This window comes from Cynocephalus volans, chromosome 7 (genome assembly GCF_027409185.1).
Source record: "Cynocephalus volans isolate mCynVol1 chromosome 7, mCynVol1.pri, whole genome shotgun sequence".
Taxonomy (NCBI): Eukaryota; Metazoa; Chordata; class Mammalia; order Dermoptera; family Cynocephalidae; genus Cynocephalus; species Cynocephalus volans.
The window spans coordinates 83,288,908-83,313,561 of record NC_084466.1 but is presented as its reverse complement, the minus strand read 5'-3'; the positions used below and the strand labels follow the sequence as shown (position 1 = coordinate 83,313,561).

The 24,654-nt window shown below is 33.9% G+C and overlaps 1 protein-coding gene across 6 annotated transcripts in view; it reads left to right on the top strand.

The window, feature by feature from the left end:
* Positions 1-24,654, top strand: part of CDK8 (cyclin dependent kinase 8) — a 136,964-nt gene that overhangs the window by 98,524 nt on the left and 13,786 nt on the right. For 5 of the 6 annotated variants that reach the window (XM_063102045.1, XM_063102042.1, XM_063102041.1 and 2 more), the window contains exons 5-6: positions 17,563-17,620; positions 19,955-20,086. In XM_063102045.1, coding sequence (XP_062958115.1) covers positions 17,563-17,620; positions 19,955-20,086 — 190 coding nt within the window. The remainder of the gene's footprint in view (positions 1-17,562; positions 17,621-19,954; positions 20,087-24,654) is intronic. The other variant, XM_063102046.1, reaches the window with a different exon arrangement.

Here is a 24,654-nt window from a genome sequence, read left to right as displayed (position 1 = left end):
TTTCAGTTTTACCAGATAGAAAGTGTTTGGAGATGGATGGTAGTCATGGTTGCACAACATTAAGAATATGTTTAATGCCTCTGAACAGCACACTTAAAAATGGTTAAGATGGTAAATTTTATGTTATGTGTGTCTTAACACAATAAAAAAAAATTGGGGGAAAAGTATGTTTAAATTATTCATAATAAGGAAAAGTTTGAAGTCTGTTACCCTGATTAAATTGAGTTTGTTGATTTTTATGAACCCAGTCAAATAAAAAGACATGAAGCACTAAAGTCATATTTGATACCTTTTGTGTAGAAGCCCAGGTTTGATTTGGCAACAGTATCTAAACGCTTTTATCTGAAAAGGTAGTCATCCCAGGTAGAGTTAAATTGGCAAAGGCAGAACAGGGTTTTCACTGCCGATGCTTGTGTTGTGACCATTTTGAGAGCAACCTGACCAGTTGATCCTGCAACTAAAATGTCTATCTGGATTTTTTCAGTAGAGCTAATTTTTTTTTTTTTAAATAAAACTTTTTACATTTAGGAATGATTTTCTTCTGGAGTTTTTGAAATAAATTTCAATCAATTAATTTTTTTTAACTAAGAATTCTGTGATAAGTTTAAGATTTGAAACACACTGTCAAGTATGGTAGTATTTGTGAATCCAAGTGAAGACTGATGCTATATAGTCTGGTTCCAACTTGTTTTCTTTCCCTATCTAATTCCTTAAACTAATTTACCAGCCAACCAGAGGTTGCTCTGCCTGCCTGAATTCCCTCCTCCCTTTGTCTTCATTGTTTGAAATTTTATTCATCTTTATGAACTCTGCACATGCTACCTCATCAATAAAGCCCTTCCTAGTCACACTAGCTGGAAGTGAGAATGTTTACATTTAAAATCCTACATCAGTTGCTTTGAACTACCCATAGGGTTCTTAGTTTTGGTAATATATTCTCTATTTGATTATAAGCTCTTGAGGGCAAAGACTGTGGCTTAATACATGTTTGTATTCCTCCCAGTGCCAAGCAAACTACCTAGCAAAATACACAATCTGTGTATACAGTACTGCTTGTTTGTTGAATGAATGAACCAGCTCACTTTTGATAGAAACAGTATTCTCTATAGGTTATTTCTGATATAGTATCCGATGTTCTTCGTATCTACAGACACATGCCCTTTTCTTTTTTCTTTTCTTTTTTTTTTTTTTACTACCCTCTCATCTCTGCTATGATTTACTGCACTGAAATGGTGCACAATTTTTTTTCTTTTCTATTCATACTGCATTTTAAATCTTTTCAGCTACCTTTCTCTTTCTACCTAAAAGATCTCTGTTCTCACCAGTCAGTTCAAAGGCCATTCAACTAATGATATTGATCTGTTGATCTCTTTTATAACTCTCTTTCTCTACCCAATATTTTTGTTCTACCCAGTGATAGTTATTTGATGACCCTTTTCCTATTTGTTCTGATGTTTTTATGTCACTTAGTTTAAAAAAAACTTTTTTCTTTAATCTTAAGGTTGGAACATTTCCATTATAGTTTATATACATCCATCACTTTATCCAAAAACATCTTAAGGTCTCTTCTGTGTAAATTATTGTTTAATTGCACATAAGGTGGTAATGCTGATGTTTTTCTAAGCATACCAGTTGTTCTGAACTTGCAGCTCTTCATATTTCACTTTTACACTACATTTAACCGACCAGTCCATTACTGGTCACATATAAATACTTTAATTTCTAGTTCATAGTTGCTTATTTTGGGGGGTGCTTTTGCGTTTTAATTTTCTAATGCATTCATTATTTGCTGTGTTGTGTGCTTTCTGTTGAAAACTTTTATGTAGTTATATCAGACCATAGGAATGGTTTACAGTTAAGTTAGTCTAAGTGTTAAAGACCTCAGCTTTTGATGTGTGTTCTAAGAAAATTAATTGAAAGTAGAATAGTAGTTATATGACTGGGTGATTAGCCATTAATTTTTGTTAAATATATGTATTAGTCACTGATCATCAGAGAAACAAAACCAATAGGATAAACAGACAGATAGAAAGATGGATAGAGGGGATTTATTAGGGAAATTGGCTTATATGATTATGGAGGCTGAAAAGTACCATCTTCAAGCAAGAGAATCAGGGAAGCCAGAAGCATGGCTCAGTTCAGGTCCAAAGGCTGAGAACCTGGTAGGCTACTGGTACCAGTCCCAGAGTCCATAGGCCAGAGAAACTGGAGTTCTGATGTCCAAGGACAGGAGAAGAAGAGTGTCCCGGCTCCACAAGAGAAAGAGAATTTGCCTTTCCTCTGCCGTTTTGTTCTATCTGGGCCTCATCTCACTGGATGGTGTCCATCCACATTGGGTGAGGATAGATCTTTCTTACTGATTCAAATGCCATTCTCTTCTGGAAACATACCCAGAAATAATGCTTTACCAGCTATCCAGGTATCCATTAATCCAGTAAAGATGACACCTAAAATTAATCATCACAGTACACACACACACACACACGCACACGCACACGCACACACACACACGTTCTCATATGGTCATTCATGTGTTCCACTTTTTTAAATATCTGATATCCCAAATTTCATTTTAAAGGTTACCTTAATGGTTTTATCATAGTGGTAGATAACTTGGAACCAGCAGGCACTAAAGTTTATATTTTAGTTCTGTTATGCTAAATGGTGTATAGTTTTAAGTGAGATATACAGTAATGTAACTTTTCATCATAGTTAGCTTTGTTTTGTTATTTCTTCAAGCTGAATTACAAGGTTGTATATGAAACTTGGAGAGTTTTGGAGTATTGCAGCTGTTACAGCTATCTTCTGGCTGGTCGCTCCTGCCCTAAACCAATTCAAAATAATTTCTTATGCTATAGTAAAAATTTCTAGAAAATAAGTCTCTACAGAGATTTCCTTTAGGAGTATCCCAATGGGGATGTCCTACTGTGAATAGTACATGATGTGAAATAGCCCAGTAGGCCCCTGCGTAAGCATATGGAAAAGGTGCAAGAGCTATTTCAAAGCTTTAATCTAACTTATTTTTAAAAATCTGATAGTGCTGCTGCTCTGAGGTTTATTTTATGCTGGGTAACTTGGAATCACTTGGTGGGCTTCAGCTGTCCTTAGTGAAGGATGTATTGGTTTCTCAGCAACCATTAAATAAGGTCAAAATCTTGGAGTGAGCCATTGACTCAAACTCATTTGCATAGGGCCAATGTTATCAAGGCATCTTATCCTGTATTGACGGTAGCATCATAAATTATTGGAGCATTTTGGATCTGATTTCTTATTTGAGTGTTTCACAAAGTGAAAAATCTCCTGGTTTATTAGTTTTGTTTATTGATACTAATGTTTGCTCATGGTTATATGGTGTTTTATTTTTGTTTGAGGTGCATTTTCTTACTGTCTGCTCAACTCTATCACCAATAAGTGGAAAAACTGAGAAGCAAAAATGTTAAGTGACCTGATTATAGTCACTTAGAGAACTAGGAAAGTTGGACTACTGAATTTAGGGTTTTTCCTGTAGGTTAGTGATTTTTAAATTGCAGGTTCTAAGGCATAAGTGAGTAAGGAAATCACAACACAGCTTTTTTTTTTTTTTTCTTCATGAAATAGAATAGAGAAAATATTAGAGTGTATCACATGAATTAAGGGCAATTATTGTTTCATGAAACTTCTGTTTCAGTTGTATATGTTTATATGTCAATCTTGTCATTTAATACTAAATGATTTTTTCCTGTAGGTTATGTTCAAAAAAGTTTGAAAGCCACTATACTAGACTACTATTTCCCAGAAGACATTTGATATAGTTAGGAAAAAAGAACATTAAATTTAGTCAAGTCTTTGAAAATGCTTAGCCCCAAGTTTATAAGTACTTGAATGTTTTATGCAAACTTCTTGATATTGATAATAAAATAGTTTTGAATAGGAGTAGCTCTTTAGGGAATAAATATATTTTTCTAAGTAGGGATTTTAAATGGCTGATAGAATTTCAAGAAAGTTTTACTTTCTTCCTTTCGCTTTTCCAGATTGAATAGTTTGTTACTTACATTATTGTTATAATCAGAAAAAAATTGTTTTCATCTGGACCAGAAAACTGAGGAAAATATTTATTTAGTCTATTATTAAAGTTCACACATAATATTCAGTGTGGCTTGGTGTATTCTATGTTGATTGTTATTTAAAAAAAAAAAGCCATATGTATCCTTTCTATCTAAAATGAGGCAAGAAAAACAAAGCAGAAAGGACTCTCAGAGATTATCCATATGCCAAAAGAGGCAAAGCGACAAAGTAGTGGAAGAGTAGGGAAGAAAAGAAAGGAGTCTACATTCTGTACCTCTTTTCTGACTGTTTTGTGCCCTTTTCTGTGGTGGAGCTTCCTTGAAATGAGTGTTGGAAACATATTAAGCACGTTTCTTTAAAACAGTTTTTTGGAAGAAAAATAATTTATAATTATCAGGTTTAATTATTGCTCATTACTTGAGATTTGCTTCATTTACTGGGAACTCCAAGGATATATTCTAATTGTAACTTTTCTTGTTTGTTTAATTGGGTAGCTAGTAAAACACATAAGATGGCATCCATAAAGTTTAGGCTTGAGGATAAAACATGAGTTTGGTAATATCTGATGAAGGCATAAACATGAGTTTGGTAATATCTGATGAAGGCAAACTTAAATGAGATTTCCATTAATTTTAGTTAACATTATGAATATTGTGCTTATTCTCATGTGTATTTACTTAAATGACCAGTTGGGCAGGATTGAGTGTAAACAGTCTGTTTGGTTTCTTGATAAATGCTACATTTGCTTAATTTTGATATTGGGCACACATTATGGACTGCGTTCTATTATTTGTAAATAACAAAAAAGTAACCCACTTCATTTTACTAAATGTCACAACTGCAAATAGCATACATGTTGATATGGGCAGATTACAAATTGATAATAAAAATATTATATTATTTGGTTTACATATTATTTGTAGTCTACTTTTCCTTAGATTGTGAATGAGTCTTTTCAGATACTTCATCAACACAGTGCTAGAGTCTTTTGAATCAGACTTCTCACCAGTCAGAATGGTTATTCTAAATAATCTCATCAAGATTTTTTTAAAAATAGAATTTCTTGGGCCGACCCCCGTGGCGCACTCAGGAGAGTGCGGCTCTGGGAGCGCAGCAGCGCTCCCGCCGCGGGTTCGGATCCTATATAAGGATGGCCGGTGCGCTCACTGGCTGAGTGTGGTACGGCCGGTCACAAAAAGACAAAAAAAAAAAAAGAATTTCTTTAAGAAGATGTTTTATGAATGATCCTGGAAATTGACTAGAGGTAGAGGATCATCTGAGTTTTAAGTCAGATATATCTTTTTTCTCTTTTTAATATAATTGATGTGGTATATCATTATGTAATTTACATAACTGCTCCCATTTTTATAAACTAAATTCTATCCACAGCAGTGTGTTTCCAAAAAACAGGACAGATTTAGGAGAATTTTGTTTAATGGATTTTTGAATCATATTATTGCAGACAAGAATTCACCAGATCTCTGCCTGCATCTGATATAAGCTGTTACTCTAATTATTGTAATGTTAATGGTGAAACTCCAGTTTTTTTTCTTTTGACCTTTAGGTGTTCATATTAGCAAAAGGAGAAATATACTACCTGTAGTCAAAATATCAAGAAATGGTTTTTCCAAAGAGGGCTTCAGAATTCTTTGAATTATAGTATGTAAAGGCATATAAAAATTAGTATTCCAATCTAACTTTCTAGTAATAGAGTCAGGCCCTTAGAGTATTTTATTACTTTCCAGATTTCTGAAGATTTTCAAAAGTAATTTAATCTTTAAAGATGGAATATATTAGATAAGTTTTTCTCTTATTGCAGCTAAAATTGTTATCTAAACTTGTTTGAAGTCTTTGGTGCCCATGGCAACATAAATCTTTCATGAAGTCTTTTTCAGTTTGACAACCTTATCTCTTTACTGGATACAAGCAAATGAGAAAGGATCAAATACGAGGGCAAAAGTAAGTTTTCCTATAAGAAACAAGAACAAACAGCCATATTTCAAAATCAGTTCAACCCAAAAGTTCAAGATCTTGTGTAAATTTTTCTAAATGTTGTTCAAATCAACCCATAGGAAGTTTTTTAGACTTAATAAAACTAAAAGTTTCTTCAGAGATACAATTAAAATCAGAAAGTTATTGAATTAACTATTGAAGAAATATTTATTAAAGTCTCCTACCTGCCCCCCCACTACAACTGGATTTTACTTTCCCTTTTATACAGTCATCGCTTTGTTATAATGACCTATGTCCATTTTTTATTATTTGATTTATATGTAATTTGCCTCCAGATTTTTATCATGCCATAATTATAATACGTTAAGTAGGTATGTAATCTGAGGATTCCTAACTCTGTTCTAAAATAGATGTCTGAATTTCTAAGATTAGTTTCAATTTTTAATTCTGAATTTCCAGTCTTTTCAAATCATAGATAGGCTTGTAATTCAGATCAGTGCAGTTTAAGATGCCTATTTAACATAAATATAGAAGGCAGATGATAGTCTACTAATTTTTTTAACTTAGTCTAAAAATTGTTTATTATATACTTTGTATCATTTGAAATAAAGATCATTTTTTAGTTTTTCCTAATTTTATAGACTAATAGACCTTAAAGGTGGAAGGCATCTTAGAAGTGACTATTCCAATATCTTACCTGGCACAGTAATTCGTGGTAATATCTGCAGCAGATAACCACTCTGTCACTGCTTGAATGTTTCCAGTGTGGCTAAATTTCTGTCTCATTGGGGTAGACTTATTGTTACACAGATGTAATCCTTAGGAGGTAGAGTCACAAATTTGGAATTTATAACATGTATCCTTTGGGCCCTCTCTTCTTTAATTAATCTTCTGTTTTATTTTTTTCCCTCTTATTACCACCACCTAGTAAAATCAGATGTTGTCTGAGCCTTCATGCTGAAGAGGGGAGAAGGGAAATCTAAAAAAAAAGTAGGTGAAAAGTAGAGAGAAGTAAAGAGTAACAAAAGGAGAAATTAAGAAGAAAAATAAAAAAGGGTTCCATATGGCAGGGAACAATCTATATCCTTGAATAATTGTTTCATGACAGGCTGAAGAGGAAAAATTAAGCCCCTGTTATAGTGGACCTGAGATTTGTTTGAATATTGCTTCCACCACCTAATCATGTAACAACCTTGGGAAGGGTTAACCTCTCTAAGTGTTATTTTCCTCATCTATAAAATGGAGCCAGACCTAAATTTGTTTCTTTTTGGTAGAGATTCATATGAAGTATTAAGACTATGGCACATAATAAATGTTCAGTAAATACATTTCACTTTCAGTCCATCATTAAGTTGCCCTGGGAACATAAGCATCTTAGGGGCAGGAATTTTATTCATTTTGGTTACTGTTATATCATCACTGTTGAGAATATAATTTATTGAATGAATTAACAGGCTCTTGCCAGCTCTACCTTGAAAACATATCTCATTTCCAACTACAGTAAAACCTTCCTGTAACTCAAATTTGAGTACAGTACAATTGGCAGCTGGTCCCAGTCATCTGCCCAGTATCTTTTCTTAAAGAAGTGTAAACTGTAGTGCTTATTTTCATGGAGAAGAGGCTTCAGGGAGAGGAAACTATGAAGGGGAGGGCAAATTTGGCATGGATTCTGAAATTCTTCTAGCCCAGTATTCCTGGATGAATCTAATAAATCAGATGCCAACAATAGGGAGATTCCAGAATTCCCTGCTGCCCAGAAATGGATTTGGATTTCCCAGATGGGCATCAGGACTGCTAGTTATATGGGCTCACCTTGTTCATTTCATTAGTTTCTGTTCATTTACCCTATAGTTACCTCACTCCATACTTTACCCAGTTGGATTTCTTGGACTATACGATTGTCTCATGGCCTTACTTCTCATCATTTCTATCATCACTGCTCTAATCCAGGCCACCCAGATTTCTGCAAAAACTCCCCAAGGATCTTCTCCACTTGTTGTCTTGTGTTTGTTTGATCTAATATCTACAATCAGAATGATCCCTTTAAAAAATAAAGCACATCATGTCATTCCCCTACTTAAAATTCCTCAATAGCATCCTACCTGGGAGACCAGTACATTCAAAGTCTTTCCCAAACACATTGTATTATATACCACAAAGAAAACATGCTGCTCACAGAGATTATAAGACATACCCCATTTTCAGAAATATTAAAATTTAAAAAGGATACTGAAAATTGGAATTCATAAAATGTAGCTTTTTCTTGTCATATATTAATCACTAGGACCTATTCGTTAATACAGTGGCAAATAATAGAGGTGACTATTATTTTTGTCTTTAATGAGAATTCTTAAGTTTTACTATTATATGTGATGTTTGCTCTAGGGTTTTGGTTAAAGATCAGGTTAAAGATGTTCCCTTCTATGCCTAGTTGTTTGTTTCTAAATCAAGAATGAATTTTATTAAGTGCTTTTTCTGCTTCTTTTGAGATGATTATATGGTTCTAACCTTTAATCTGTAAATGTGGTGAAGTACATTTATAAATTACATTTAGTTTTTTTTTTTTTAGTTTTTTTTTTATTTTTTGTCATTTTTTCGTGACCGGCACTCAGCCAGTGAGTGCACCCGTCATTCCTATATAGGATCCGAACCCGCAGCGGGAGCGTCGCTGAGCTCCCAGCGCAGCACTCTACCGAGTGCGCCACGGGCTCGGCCCTACATTTAGTTTTTAATGTTCAACTGTCCTTGCGTTAGTGGGACTAACACTACTTAGTCATGATATTTTTCAGACACCATTGGATTCCCTGTACTAATATTTTATTTTGTCTATATTCACAAATGAGATTGGTCAGTCATCTTCTATTTGTATATTGCCTTTGTCCTGTTTTGTTGTGATGATTGTCTTAACCTCAAAAAATGATTTTAGTGTCTGAAATAGTTTGTATAATATAGGAATTATTTGTTCCTTGAAAGGTTGATGAAAGTCATTTGTAAGACTCTTACCCTGGTGCACTGAAGTGAGGTTGGATGGTTTTTGACTACCATTTCAGTTTCTTTAGTGGCTATTAAGCTATTTTAAATGTTTGATAAAACCCTGAGTTAAATAAGCATTTTAACATAAAATACAAATTACTGTAACTGGCCTTAGAAGATCAGTAACTATGAAAGAAAAAAGACATTTATCACAGGGCTACCTCCAAAAAAAAAAAGAAACAATTGCAAATGATCTCACAGTTGCTTCAAACCATCACAAAACAGATAATCCTACATTATATAAACCGTTCCAGAGTAGTACAAAAAAAGAATGTTTCCTTAATAACTTTGTGGAAAGAAAGCATAACACTAACAAAAAACCTGATAGAAAACCTGATAAAGATAATTCATACAGCCCTAGACCAGTATTCATGTAAATATTTATGCATATATCTTAAATAAAATATTAGCAAATAGGATCTAGGAGAAAAGAATACTGTGTTCTAAGTAAGTGAAGCACATTTCAAGAATGTGAGGATGATTCGATGTTTGGGAAACCCGTTAACAAAATTCACTTATTAATAATGCTAAGAGAATAACACTAAGGTTATATCAATAGTTGTAAATGTAACACTTCTACAAAATTCAGTATTTGACAAAATTCAATATTCATTTCTGGATGAGGTTTTTAATAAAATAAGAAAAGAAGGAAACTTCCATGCATGAAAAGTATATCCCTTGTCCCATCCCATATCCTAAATCAACAGCTGACATTATCATTCTAACCTTCTATCACCAGTGTTCTGGAATATTTCTAGTCCAGAAATTGGGGATTGGTTAAATCAAGTAGAATAAATGCAATAGTACTCTCCAAATATTAAATTAGTTTATATTACACACACACACACACACACACACACACACACACACACACACACACAATTTGCTCACTGCTGAATGAGCAAACAGGAATCAAAAGAGTATAAAGTATTTACGTTAATTGTACATATAGATTTAGATAAATCTGGAACTATGTATAACAAAGAGTTTATAATTATTTGACTCTGTGAGGTGAGATTTCACCTTCTACATTTCTATATTATTTTAATTTTCTATAAAAATGCATATTTTTATTACTTTAACTTTTTTTTAAACTGCTGCTACTAATGAAGTTTTTTAACTTGTAAAGGGCATAAATACACTAAAAGCTAGAAGGTGATCAAAAGCAATTAGGGGCATCTCATAGGGTGGTGTATAAAATTCATCTTGGGGGTATTGTTCATTCATACATGGGCCCGTCACCCTGTCTCTCTAAGTTTTTACTTAAGAATCACTGCAGTAGTAAATCATTGTTAACAGATTATAGTGTTAGCTGCTATTTTAATTATCATTATAATATATTTAGGACTTTTTATATATCGGGCATCATTTTAAGTCTTTTATATGTATTAAGTCACATTTGATCTGTGCAACAACACTAGGTTGTCATCATTATTTTTACTCATTTTATAGATGAAGAAATGGAGGTTAAGTTTACACAACTAATAGCTGATGACATTCCTGATTTTCTTCACTGATTTTATTCAACCACTTATCTGTATTTCTCATCTTCTGAAATTTACCATATTCCTCAGATATTTAGAGGGAGAAGAAAGTTGGAGAACTGTTGGTCTAAAGTCTCCTCTGTCTGTTGGAATATAAAAAAGAAGTTATTATTGAAGTATCAGATAGAGTACATTTTATTTCAAAAGATTGAAACACATTTGTAACAGAAGGATGAAAGTAGTAAAAGTACAGCAAAGAACTTATGGTCTGTTCAGTTTGGCAATTTTACAAAAAGAAATAGAAATATATAATTATGTACCTTGACATTTTTCTATCAGATTATGACAAATTTTTTGAAATAAAGAATGAGCAAAAATTACAAATTTTTTGAAAAAAAGAATGAGCAATATAATATAAAGAATCACTTGGCATTTAGGGCTATATAAGAGTATATTTTTCAAGTAAACATCCACTCAAGAAAGTTGCATGTCTAAAAGGTTACGTATTTACTTTTTGTAATGTCCGGCTTCCCTGTGTGACACAGACCATTGTCTATTTTGTTACCCACTATCTGTCATATTCCAAAGACAATGCCTGATGCCCTCAATATGTTGAATGGATGAACACTAACTGCTGTGACATAAATTACAGCCTTTCTAGAAAGTGAGAATTATCAAGAACTTTAAAATATATTCATTCCTTTTAATCTAGCAATATTACTTTTAGCAAACTCTCTTAAAGATGTTATAAAAAATGGTGAAAAGGCCATCACAGAATTAATGGTAATAATGACAAACTGAAAAAAATTTACGTGTCTGAATAGCCGAGCAAATTATGACACGTAGAAAAGATGAACTATTATGTAGTCATTTAAAATCATTTTTAGGGCTGGCCCGTAGCTCACTTGGGAGACCATGGTGCTGACAACACCAAGTCAAGGGTTAAGATCCCCTCATTGGTCATCTTTTAAAACAAAATCATTTTAATGGTAGGTTTAAAATTTTTCATTACATTGTTAAGAAAAAAAGCAGACCATAACATAGTAGAAATAAAAAACACATAAACAAAAGAAAGAAAATATACCCCCAAAATGTAATTGAATCTGGGTAGCTAATTGTATTTTCTTAATTGTATTTGAAAAAAATTAACTTTTCTACAAATGCAGGTATTCTAGAAGGAAAAAACACATGTGTTTTTTTTTAAAGTACCAGAAGCATTAAAAATTGCGTGAAGAGGTTCACGCTATTATAACAACTTACTATGTGATAAACCAGAAATTATTTCACAATAAAGGCCTTACTCTTTATTGTCAGTAGGGAGAATTTTCTTGCCTATAATTAAATTTTTTTGTTGTTACTTACATTGTAAACTATACTAAAATTCCATGTAGTTTATAAGATGTAAAATGTGTGTAAGAAAATTAGCATATTTATTCCACCTACAGCTGGAGATAAATTCCTAACTACTTAAGAATTGGCAACTATCACTAAAGATGTGGCAGATTGGCTGAATATAAAAACACTAGTAAAAATACTTTTATAGAATATGAATGTAAAACTAGTAGCAAGAAAAAATGTTAGAAAAATGGCAAAATAATTGAAAATACCTTTAATGTCTAGAATATAGAGAATCGATTTGAATATATAAGCTTAATAACCACAGTCTCTTCAATAAAACAAAACTAGAGTAAATTGTAACATTGTAGTGAATATATGCAAATTAAAATGGTTAACTTACTGTTATATCAATTAAGCTCATAAAAATTACGAAATCTTATAATGTAGATATAAGATATAGGTGTACATTGCTTTTAGTTTTGCAGATTGGTTTTATCACATTTCATGGTATTATTTTTATAAAAGATAATGTTGAATTTATAAAACTGATATATAAACCTCTCAAGAGCAAAATTTGTTAATGTGTATCAGAAAAACGTTAGAAATTGTAATAATCTTTGCTCAGCAGAAATATTTGTCATGGCATTGTTTTTTTTTATGAAGGAGTTACAAGAGACCTAAATGTTTAGTAGGAGATCGTTATATAAATTATGGTGAATCCATATCAGAAGAGTAATTTCATAAAGGCCATATCAAAAGGGTATTTCCAGATTTAAAAAAAAATCTTCGGGCCGAGCCCGTGGCGCACTTGGGAGAGTGCGGTGCTGGGAGTGCGGTGACGCTCCCGCCGCGGGTTCGGATCCTATATAGGAATGGCCGGTGCACTCACTGGCTGAGTGCCAGTCACAAAAAAGGCAAAAAACAAAAAGAAAAAAAAAAATCTTCATGATATAATAGTGAGTGAAGGAAAAAATATGCAAACAATATATTTAGTTTGGTGCCTTTTTAATTCTATAAGGAGGAAAAAGACAAGAAGATATATCCAAAGTGTTTATAGTGGTCATCTGTTAGTTTATAAATTATAGGTAATTTGTTTTCATTGTGCTTTTCTTCATTTCACAAGTTTTATTCATTGAGCTAAGAAACTTAGAAAACAAAACATAAAAAATCTAGTTTTAGAATAATAAAGCTATTGTTATTATTTGATCTAATAATTCTACCTTTGAGATTTTATCCCAACGAAATTACCTGGTATGCGAGGGTACTTCGGAAAGTTCATGGAGAGATTTGTATTATCTTTTAATTATATTTTTCCACGAACTTTTTGAAGAGCCCTTGTATGTGTCAGGGCTTTGGGGTGGGGGTAGGGGCGGTATAATGTTACAAACAATGTCAGTGGGAGCATCACTAGGGTTAGTGCCAAAAGTGGGGGGTAAGGCATGGCACAACTGTCTATTAATAGAGAAATACAGTATAGTTAGTAAAAGGAATATACAAATGTCTAGATTTATCAAGGAGATAATACTTGGAAAGACAGAACACAAGACTATATTACTCACTTTATTACTTTACTGAACTACCAACTATATAAATTAACATTGTTTAGAATAATGTTTGGAGTTACAGTGATTTTCAGATTTGAATATAAACTGTGTACAGTGTACACTTTTTTATAAATTGGGTTAAATTCATAATAATGAAAGAAAACAAGAATAAAAATGAGGATACCATAGCTTCAACCAATAGTGTATCTCATTAATTTATATTATTCAACAGGCAGTAGGAGATGTTCTATAACCATTTCTGTTCAGAGCATAGCTGTACTTGAAGATGTTACCATGACATTATAATACTTTTAAGTCATGTTGGACTTCTGATCTCCATGGCAGCAAATACAGTTTAATGGAGTATATGCCTCATCAGATTGTCACCAGCAACGTTCTATATTTACTTTCAAGGTGATTATATTTTATAGCATATAAAAGATGAGATTATTTACCAAAGTTATGGTTTTAACCAGTCATTTCATGTATTACTACCAACTACTTGGAAGTTTTGGCTCTAGAGCTAAAAACTGCTACCAAATTCTGCTCCTGTTAGACAAAGAAATAAAAGAAAAAAAAAAAAAAAAGAAAAAAATCCAGATCAAGAAATTAGTTTTCTTGGAGAGTAGAACATTGTTTCAACATGACATTAAGTACTAAAACAAAAATTATTCATCAAGTCTTTTGAAGCCTTTCTTAATACTGATTAAGCAACAAACAGAAAGACTCACAAGAGTAGTCATGATTATTAGGGCCTTACCTATAGTTTTCTCTTGAGATTTCCTTTATATTGAATTCAGAAAAGAAGAGATTTAGAGTTAGATTTGTCTACTAAATTAGACTACCATGCCCTGGGGCATTTCTTTCATTATTATGAATTTAACCCAGTTTACCAAAAAAGTGAACATAGTTTATACCCAAATTATGGTAATGGTAAATGACATGAGGAGGGACCCACTGTTTATAAATACCAGTAGTGTTATTAAAACATCACTTAAGTCCATTCTCTTTTATGAATATCTAGCTAAATCTGAATTCACTTAAGTGTAGAGGTACTGTTAGGATAAAAGTGAGGTGTTAGTAAGGTGTCTTTTCAGCCACAAGACCCAGATTGTGCAATAGGCGACAAGTTGCCTAGCAAAGTAAATTTTAATTATTAACTGGAGCTTGGGCCCAAGCCGTAATACTAGGCCAGACTTTGACAGAGAAACTAAACAGTTTTCTCTACCAAAGCTTAAGCCCAGGTTTGGAACTTGACCAGTCTAGTAAATCTAGAATAAAAGAAACCTGAAATGATAAGCAAGAGAGGGTTTCTCCCCTTTGCCTAGTGCCAAGGCTTGTCAGATCTGATTCCAGCTGCTGAATGAGTAAGAAAGTGTTTAAGAAGAGAGCGAGAGAGCAAGATCTTTTCCACTTCCTCTAGAAGAAGGAGAGTTACGTCCATGTATGCATTGTGCTGTTACCAGATATGGATATAATCTTTTAGGATGGGACACTCCAGTGCTAGAAAGATCAGTCACAGCAAACCAGTTAATTATCTTGTACCTGTGGAGAAGGTAGTAGGATTTGGGATGAGATGGAAGAGAGATGGGTGCTGAAAAGATCTTTAACTTTTTTTTTTTTTTTTTTTTTTTGTCTTTTTTGTGACCGGCCGCACTGCGCTCAGCCAGTGAGCGCACTGGCCATCCTTATATAGGATCCGAACCCGCGGCGGGAGTGCTGCTGCGCTCCCAGCACCGCACTCTCCCGAGTGCGCCACGGGGTCGGCCCAAAGATCTTTAACTTTTAACTGTATGCTACTTTATAGTTTGAATTTCTTATATTCAGAATATTTTCATGTATTCTGTCATTATGGAGAGTAGGTCAAATTTTGCCAAGGAGCACAGAGGAGAGGTCCTTTGGGGCAGAAATAATGGCATAGCAATGACATGGTTGTGAAAGGATAGGGTCTGGTCAAAGAATGCTAAAAATGATATGTATGACAGGAACAGCGTGGAGCAGGGAAAGGTAGGGCTGGAGATAGAGGAGACCCATTGCAAGGACTGGATTTTATTCAGCGGTGGGGAGAGACCAATCAGATTTGAAATAATATTTTAATAATAGTAATAAAACATAGCAAAAGCATTTAAAGAAATTTTTAAAAAGGTTCATCCATACCTCTGTCACTCTAACGTTTTTGTTCTTCCGTTCCTTATTATAGGAACTTTTTTGGGCCTAGTTTTAATCAAAATCTATATATCGTTTTGTATTCTACTTTTACGTAATCTTCTTATAATAATTTTTCATGTTACTGAGTAAGGTTCTAAGCATGGGAGTGACATAATCAGATTTGTCTTTAGAAAGATAACTCTGTCAGTGGTAGAGAAGATGGGTTTAATGGGAAGAGATTCTAAATGGGCTTAGAGAGTAGGGAATGCATTCAAGAGGTATTTAGTGAGTCCTGTTCTAAAGAACCATGAGACGAGAGTTCTAGCATAAACATGAAAGTTCCTGAGCCCACATTGTGAGTTGAGAGCAAGGCTTTCCCCTTAGCCAGAATAAAAACGCTGCCTGATTCCACTTGGAAAGCCCTCCTCCCCTTCAACGTTTTATACTATCTGAGAAATCTGGCTTCATTTTTAAGTAGGCGGGGCCCTAAGAGGCTGCAGAAACTAACCCAATGTTGATTGATTAACATGGTGCTTGAAAGCAATTTTATTTTACCTCACAGGGAATATTGTTAGAGCTATACTTAACTTTTGGTACTTAGCCTATCACCGCAGTGGTCAGGAGTGTATGTGTAGTGATGAAAGAGGTTCTGAAATCTTCTTCTTGAGTAAAACATTATTATTTATTATTATTATTATAGCAATACACATTAATTTTTAAAATTGCTACATAAAATTACTTTCAGAATGATAGGTAGGGAGCGCTAGACTGTTCAGAGAGAGGGTAGGTTCTGCTGCTACCCCAATTTTGCTGATTATACTTAGTGCAAGTCATTTAATCTCTGGTACCTAGTTTCCTTGCCTTTAAAACTGTAGGAATTTTCAACCTCTGAAATGTATATGCTGCCATTTCAGCATATCTTCTTTTTTTGTTTGCTGGGAAAAAAAAATAATTTTGATCTTTGGTAGTTGGTAGAATAATATTCTACAAATTACATGTTAGCAATAATAGTATGGAGACCATCACTAAATATAGTTAGGGAAGCCTGTGAAATGGTTACCACTATAAAACAGCCCTCATTAAAATCTTTAATTTGATTTTAAGGTTGCTTTGATCAATATTTGAAGAGGCTTTCTAATCTAGTTTTACTGTAATTTAGCAGAGTGGTAGAATTAAAGTCGGATCAAGTCGATAGCAGGATAGCAGGGTGAGTAAGGTTTGGGGAGAAAACCAGTTGCTTATTTCCTCCCCTGTCTCGACCTCTGTCTCCCCCCCCCCCCACTTCCTCTCTCCTCCTCCTCCTTCTTGAAGAGGGAGTGTAGTAGATACCACTGTAACAGATTGTAGATGACAGTTTGGTATTTTTTTTGCGATTTTTAAACTGTTTGAAAAACTGCTTTTGTAAAATCTCACTTTAAATTTTAGCTTCCTTTTTTATTTAAAAATAAAGACCTCAAAACTGTTTTTGTCATGAAAAATTCCTATTCCTTTACTAACTTGTTTAGAAAAGACTTCATTAAATTTCTCTGTAATTATTTAAACATAGGTGCATACCTTGTTGTTGTTGCCTAAAAAAGGATATCAAGTCACTCCTTGCCTGTAATTAATTTGCTACTTTGTATTAAATTGTCTTTGCAGATTCATTTTTCCTTAACAACTCAGGACATTTTTTTATAATTGAAAAAGTATTTTATATAATTGGGAGAGTGAGAAGAAACCATAACATTATAGCTTTCTGTAAGATGCTCCACAGTAGTGAAAACAGACTGATAAAAGGGCTAAGAAAAGCCTTTACTCTGTTGAGAAAAGCACTGCCATATATATTTGGGCCTTCGTGAAATTTGCATACTGCTTTGCCTGTACACACATACAGTTTCTTTGGTGACTTCTGTATTTGGTTTTAATTTTTGAGTAAATGAGGTTTTTTGAAAAGGTGGATTTATGTTATATTGGCTTATTGTCTATTTAAAAGAAACCACTACTGTCTACTGAAAAAAAACACTATTTTGTTTCCACAGAAACCTGCTAATATTTTAGTTATGGGTGAAGGTCCTGAGCGAGGAAGAGTAAAAATTGGTATGTTATATCTTTGATAAGTCACAGTGTAGCACTCTTTTTACAACTTTTGCAGGCAGCTATGTCACTTCTCATTTTTAATGTAATAGTATGCATATATTCATATAGCTCCATCTGATCGAAGCCGTTTCTAAAGAGTGTACGTGAAAGTGAAAATGTTTCACACTCCTGAAAGGTGTCAGACAATTTTTAGAGGCTGAGGTGTTCTGATTATGAAACAAGCTGTGCGAAATTCCTAGAAACTTCTGTCTTCATTAAAAATAGCCTATAGAGGTGAGTGGCTTCTATCCCTGTTAGAGGCCAGCCTCACCTTTAGTCGCAAGGGCATACAGCACACTAATAATTCTATCATCAGTCCTGTCCAGCTGAGCCAGATGATGAGAACTTATGCCTCTTTTGACCTCATTTAGATTAGGAGTTACAAACTCTAGGGAAAACAATGAGGCCAGATAGGTACAGAACCTTAAAGTTCTAATGAGACTGTCTTGTAGTACTCCTTTGCCTAATGGGAAAACAGTTAAAGGTATTGCTCTATTTTCTCTTATATCCAAGCAAAAGTTTACCCATTTTTGGTCTGATAATCTGTAAGGATAGAGCTAAATTTATTTATCCTAACTGGTTATTTTTTTCATTGTCATTTCCAAGTCGTGTTTGTCACATATTTTTAGTTTGTTTTGTGTGCAGGTAGAAGAAGTGTTGTAACTAAATTATATTAATTTAAAGGCAGCAGCAGGATCGTGGAAGTATATAACCAAGTTAACAGTAATTTCTGATTGCAAGATTTAATATGAATTAGAAGTATCAGCTGATTTGTAGTGTTTCACCAACAAAGAAAAACTTGGGTATTCTTAGCCCTTCTTCCCTATCCTCCTTTATAAATCCCCCAAATCTCACTTTCCACTTTTAATTAGACTCTTGCAATACTCTTTTATAATATAAACTTTGCAAATATCTAGTTGTGAGAACATTTGATGCACCTCAGTGTACTCCCAGCCGTTGGCTTTCTTTGAGAACTAGGCCCTGTCAGTACTCATTCTTGTGCCATCAGATAAATACCTGTTAAGCCTTTCCATGTGCTTTTAATGAAGTCTGTTCAATCTCATTTGGTGGCATCAAATTCAAATGCAAGTTCAAACATGCAAAATGGAAAAGACCTAGCCAAACAATAGTTGCAAATGTATTCTTTACTATGTGATTTTGGGAAAATTTGTATAATTCATTAAAATATAGTTTGAAATTATACTTCTATGTAATGTATGATGTTGGCAGGTTTGGGTGACACTATGTCTTAAAGCAGTCACATTTAGGAAATATTAGTTCTTCAAATCAGTATTTAGTAATCTGACCCATGGTTTTAAATCTCTGCCAAATTTTATTGGTTTTTTTTTTTTAACCTCTGTAATTAAGTTGATTAATTAGAGACTGCCTCATTAAAAAATGTGTATTAAGAGAGTAGAACTAAACTTATCAAATAGTGGGTGAATTTTGAAGTTTTGAATAGATGGTATGTTAGTGACCACTCAGCATGTGTTAAACAAAAGCTATATGTAATGACACTGTACGGTATGAAAAAGCTACAATTTTTGCCTTTAAGAAGGTTACAGTTCAGTAGGATAAACAGCCATGCCCAAATATCTACATTACATGTTAAACTGTGTTAAATGCCATGAATTGTATATAAGCTCAGTTCCAGCTCTGAGGTATGAGTTTATGACCTTTGTTAAATCATTGAACTTCTTGAGCCTCAGTTTCCTCATTTGGAAAGGGAGGTAATTGAATTAAATGACCTTTAAAAAGTCTTTTCCAGCTTAAAAATTACTATGATTCTTTAAAATTAAGTTAGTGAAATTCAGCCCAAATAAATGGGGGAAATAGTGGTGTTAAAATACTGTATAGTGAACCTCTGATTAACTACACCAGTGAACAGGTTTTTTGATGCAAATAATGGAAAGTCTTATTCTAACTGATCCAGTTTCTTGGTGCTTGTGACCAGTACAAAGAATGGAAATGCAGCTAAAACAACCCTGTCCCCAATGGTGGTGTGACAGATGGAAAGAAATCTTCTCAGAAGAGTAAGGTCCCCCTTGACCTCAGGCAGCAGAACTTGTCTATAACCCAGTTGAAGAGCTGGATGACCATAGTTCAAAGGGAATGAAAATGTCACATTTGTTTTATATTTAGACTTGTAAAATGGGTAAGATGTTTTGTGAGTCCCCCCCCCAGAATTCAACACATTTTTTTTATATCTTATTAAATAACAGTGGTAAAATTAGAATAATCAAGGTAGACTTATAGCTATATACTTAACATTGTTTATTTATTTTTATTTTACAGCTGATATGGGCTTTGCCCGATTATTTAATTCACCTTTGAAGCCTTTAGCAGATTTGGATCCAGTGGTTGTAACATTCTGGTACCGAGCCCCGGAGCTACTTCTTGGAGCAAGACATTATACCAAAGCTATTGGTGAGTAGAACTCATTAAAATTCCATGACTTTTTAAAAGTTTCTGTGAAGGATACATATATAAATTTTAAAATATTTAAAAATATTTTAAATATTAAAAGTAAGAGCAAAAACTAATCCAAAATTCCAGTACCTAGAAATACTATCATTAACATTTGGGGTATATCATTCCATACATCTCTTTCTGCCAGATATTCAGAAATTTCTTAAATAAATGGGATCGTACTGTGTAGTCTATTTTAAGTAAAAGTTTTACATTTAATTTTACTTGAAAAGAGAAATGAAAGTAAAATTTTGAAATTCTTGAACTTCAAACAAATGTGTCTTTTACCAAAAGAAATATTAGCTTCTAAAAGATCTCCCTAAAATTAAAAGGAAAAAGATTATGAAAAAATATTTAGGATGTTAGGACATTTTAATCCACTTTTCCGTTTTTGATAGTATTGATTACCTTCTTATTATGAAGAATTAGGAATTTAGTGCTCTTATACTTCTTACTCCATCAGCCTCTCAATTTATAAGGTGTATTAGTAATATCATAATCGTAACTATAACTTTGTCAGTGTTTACATTTTCCTCTGTTTGCTAATAATACCCACAGTTGTTATGTGTTGTAATGAATTTAATGTTCAACTGCTACTGTTCTTATACCATAGCTTTTTTATTCTCCATTTTATGTGCTTGAATTTTATCAAGTAGTTTTTTCTTATGTGCTTCTTTACCTTTCTTTTTCCTTTATTGTGTGTCTTTATTGCCTCCTTAACTTGCTCTATATTCTACAGAATGGTAGTAAACTCACTTTTCTTTTACTGGATAATTCCATCCTGGAGTCTTCTATTCTGAATTGGTTGGTCTCCAAACTCTCTATACAGTTTCGTCCTGGCTTTTCTCTTGTTTATTCCTCTGGATTGAATCTATTGCTTTCTGGATCCCATGATCTCATCCCTTATTCTTCTACAGGATATTTTCATGTAGCTTCCTTTGGAAGGTATCTTGGGGTAAATTTTCTAGTTCTTGTATTTCTGAAAAATGCCTTTATCATACTTGATATTTTGGCAGGGCTTAAAATTCTAGGCACAAAATAATTTTCCCTTAGAACTTCGATGATTCTCCTCCATTGTTTTCTAGCAGTCAGTGTTGCTAATGAAGTCTCATGCCAATCTTGCTCTTAGTCATTGGTGGATCACCTGGGGTTTTTTCTTTCTGGAAATAAATAGGATTTCTCATCTTACATTTCACAATGATATTCCGGCCACTTGGTGGGCACATTCTATCTGAAGTTCATATCTTGTATCTGGAAAATTCTCTCATATAGTCCTTTAATTCCCTCCTCAGTGTTTTCTATTTCTCTTTCTCAGTGTAGTCAGATGTTGGGCTTCTTGGATTGATCCTTTATACCATTTTTCTTCTCAAATTTTTGTCTTTGTCTTTATTTCCGTGAACTATTTCTTATTTCTGATTGCTACTTTTTCATGGCATCTTGTTTTATGGAAAGAAAAGCTCCTCAAATATCTGCGAGTATAGTGATAACAGTGCTTGTTTGTTTTTTGGTTGGTTGGTAATTTGCAGTATTCTCAGAATAATTATCAGTGCTTTCTTCATAGGCATTCTTTTCATTTATATGTCTTGATATCTCTCCTCTCCAAGCATTCTTCAACTGTTTGGTGACCCTTGATTGTCTCTTCATATTTAAGAATCAAGTTACAAAAAGCCACTTGGGGACTTGTATACGTATCATGACTTGTATACTTGTATCATGAGGTTCATAGACTAGTGACTTTAGGGTGTTCCAGCAGAGAGCCACCATTACCTGGGGAAACCCTGAATGCCAGAACACACGAGTCTTTGCTCTGAGGCCATTCAGAGTCTTCAGGGAAGAATCCTCCAACTTTTGGCCCACGCTTCATGTACCTGGAAGCTCCAGGGCAATGATGAAGAGTGGGGAGGAGGATCAGCTGTTTAAAATACAGACTTTGTAGCTGGTATTTGCAAGTACAGCATCTTCCCAGAGTTGTGTAAGACAAATCTGTTTCCTACTCAACAAGAATGCTGTGGACTGAGGCCTTCTGTGAACTGTTTATCTGCCTTCTATCTTCCAGAATGTTTTTATATATCTCTGCCTAAAACAGGTCTTCACATGGCCAGTTTCTTCTTTTCATTCAGACCTTAGTGAGAATGCTGCCCTTCAGAGTGATCACACAGTCTAAAGTAGCACCCTGCCTGCCCATCACACTTTGACCTTATTGTTTTTTTTTTTTTTTTTGTCGTTTTTTCGTGACCGGCACTCAGCCAGTGAGTGCACCGGTCATTCCTATATAGGATCCGAACCCGCGGCGGGAGCGTCGCCGCGCTCCCAGCGCAGCACTCCACCGAGTGCGCCACGGGCTCGGCCCGACCTTATTGTTTTAATTGCCTAGAACAGTATTCAAAACCTGCTAAAACAGACAGACCTCACCTCACCGTTGGTTCTGAGAACTCAGTTCTCTTTGTTGAATAAATCTGTGAATCTATGAAAATCTACTGTTTTTTGTTACTGTGGATTTATTACTTTGCTGTCATTTTAACATAGACTCGAGAAGGAAAAAGGAGAAATGCTCGTAATCATTCTCCCATATTAATCTTGAATCCAGTTAATCTTGAATCCAGCATGTCTTTTTCAAAAATCTTTATGTTCACTAATCCTCATACAAAGCATTGAAATCACATTTTATTTTATAGAAAAATAAATGTAAATAAAAAAAAGTCAGACATAAGAATTCTCTGTATTACCATTGCAAATTTTCTGTAAATCTGGACTTATTCCAAAGCAGAATATTTATTTTTTAAAAAAATCAGTTAGAAGGAAAAGTAAAAATTATTTAAGCTATTCCTGTTTTTGAATATGATATTACCTAAACACACATTTAGATATCTTTTTTGCAAGTGTACTCTAAATGCATTTAAGAAGTTTATATAAACTAATACAATGCACAGCTATTTTCTTGCACCTAGAAAATGAATATTTAAAAGCATTGTCACTTTTGGTAAGATATAGTAACAGACTGTATACAAAGAAGGAAATATTTACCTAATCTTAGCTCCTATTAACTGAACACCTGAGACTTCTAACTGATTTAAATTGAGTAAAAAATACACTATCACAGAAGCTTGTGTGTCTGGCTCATTATTTATTATTCTCTTGTTTTTCCTAAGAAAGTTATACTTTGTTGGGAACACTAAGAAGATTTGTATAACCTGTTATTCACTAGGACATTCTACAGTCCAGCAGTTTCAATGCAGGCTGTGTGCCACAAAGCTAAACTACCAGCAATTAGAGGGGTAGAGTTATTCCAATGGCTTTGTAATTTGGGAGAGATAAGGCCTTTCTTCATGTTTTTCTCCCTCTTCCTCCTCCTCATCAACATCAAAATTTATTGGGTAACTACTGTGTAAACTTTTGAAACTTAGGAGAAACCAATATGAATACAAATTATGGGCCTTACCCGTAAGAGGTTTATAATCCAGTTGAGAAGACCATATGAACATATGTATAAAATAATTTTGTCCTCTTTGAACAATGGAAGTAACAAAGATACCAGTGTGAATTGTAGTCTTAGCTCTGTCACTCTTGGGGGTTGGGGAAGGGTGTTTAGGCGAGGCATTAGTCCTTGAGTCTCATTTTCTGAAAACTAGAATTTAGTCTGAGTCATTTCTTAGATCTCCTTAAACTCTAAAAGTTCTATGGCTTTATGTAAAAACAACCTCCTTCTGAGTTAAGGAGGTCACAGAGGTAACCAATTTGGGTACAGATGATTGAAACCAAGGTCAGTGCCATTTCCTCAGCAGTGGTGATCCTCAGCCCTGCCCACTCTCCACTGTCCAGTGCTTACCTGACTTGGCCAAGATCAATATTGGAGAACACTTTTCTTCTATTAAAACATTGACTCAACAAGTTATAATGTAGATATCTTACTAATTGCTTTTTTGTTTGAGAGAGAGAGAAATTGTACACAAACCATTTTTAATATGTTTTAAGAAATAAGAATAAGGAAGTATAAAATGAAATTTCTTCCCCAAGTCCAGTCTCCACCACACAGTCCCATTCCTCTTACTACCTTCGCTGGTAGCTTAAAGGTTCAGTGAGATACTCAACAAATTCCCCACACCACTGTTAAAGCTACTTACCAAGAACTTTCCTAGCATTTTGACTTGCCTGTGTGATAGTTGTAGTGTGAGCAGCTGACAGAAGAACCTGTGTAGTTGAACATACATATAATTTGCTGAATACATTCATACGTTCATTTTAACAGCATCATTTAGAAGAGTTAAATTTGTTAGTGGAATTTGGTGGATTACATTAAACTGAAGGCTACTAAGAAGGAGTAAAGAACATTAGGGAAAAATCTCGTTTGAACATATCAAATTAACATGTTTCCACCCTCTACTACAAAGGGGTTTTAGTGTGGTGGTTATTTGTCCAGTAGGATAGAACTGCAAGCTGAATCATTACAACATCATTACAATAAAGGGGAAATAATAAACATTATAATCTTGGGGACGAAGTTAAATTCAGTTTTGAGTATTTTATTT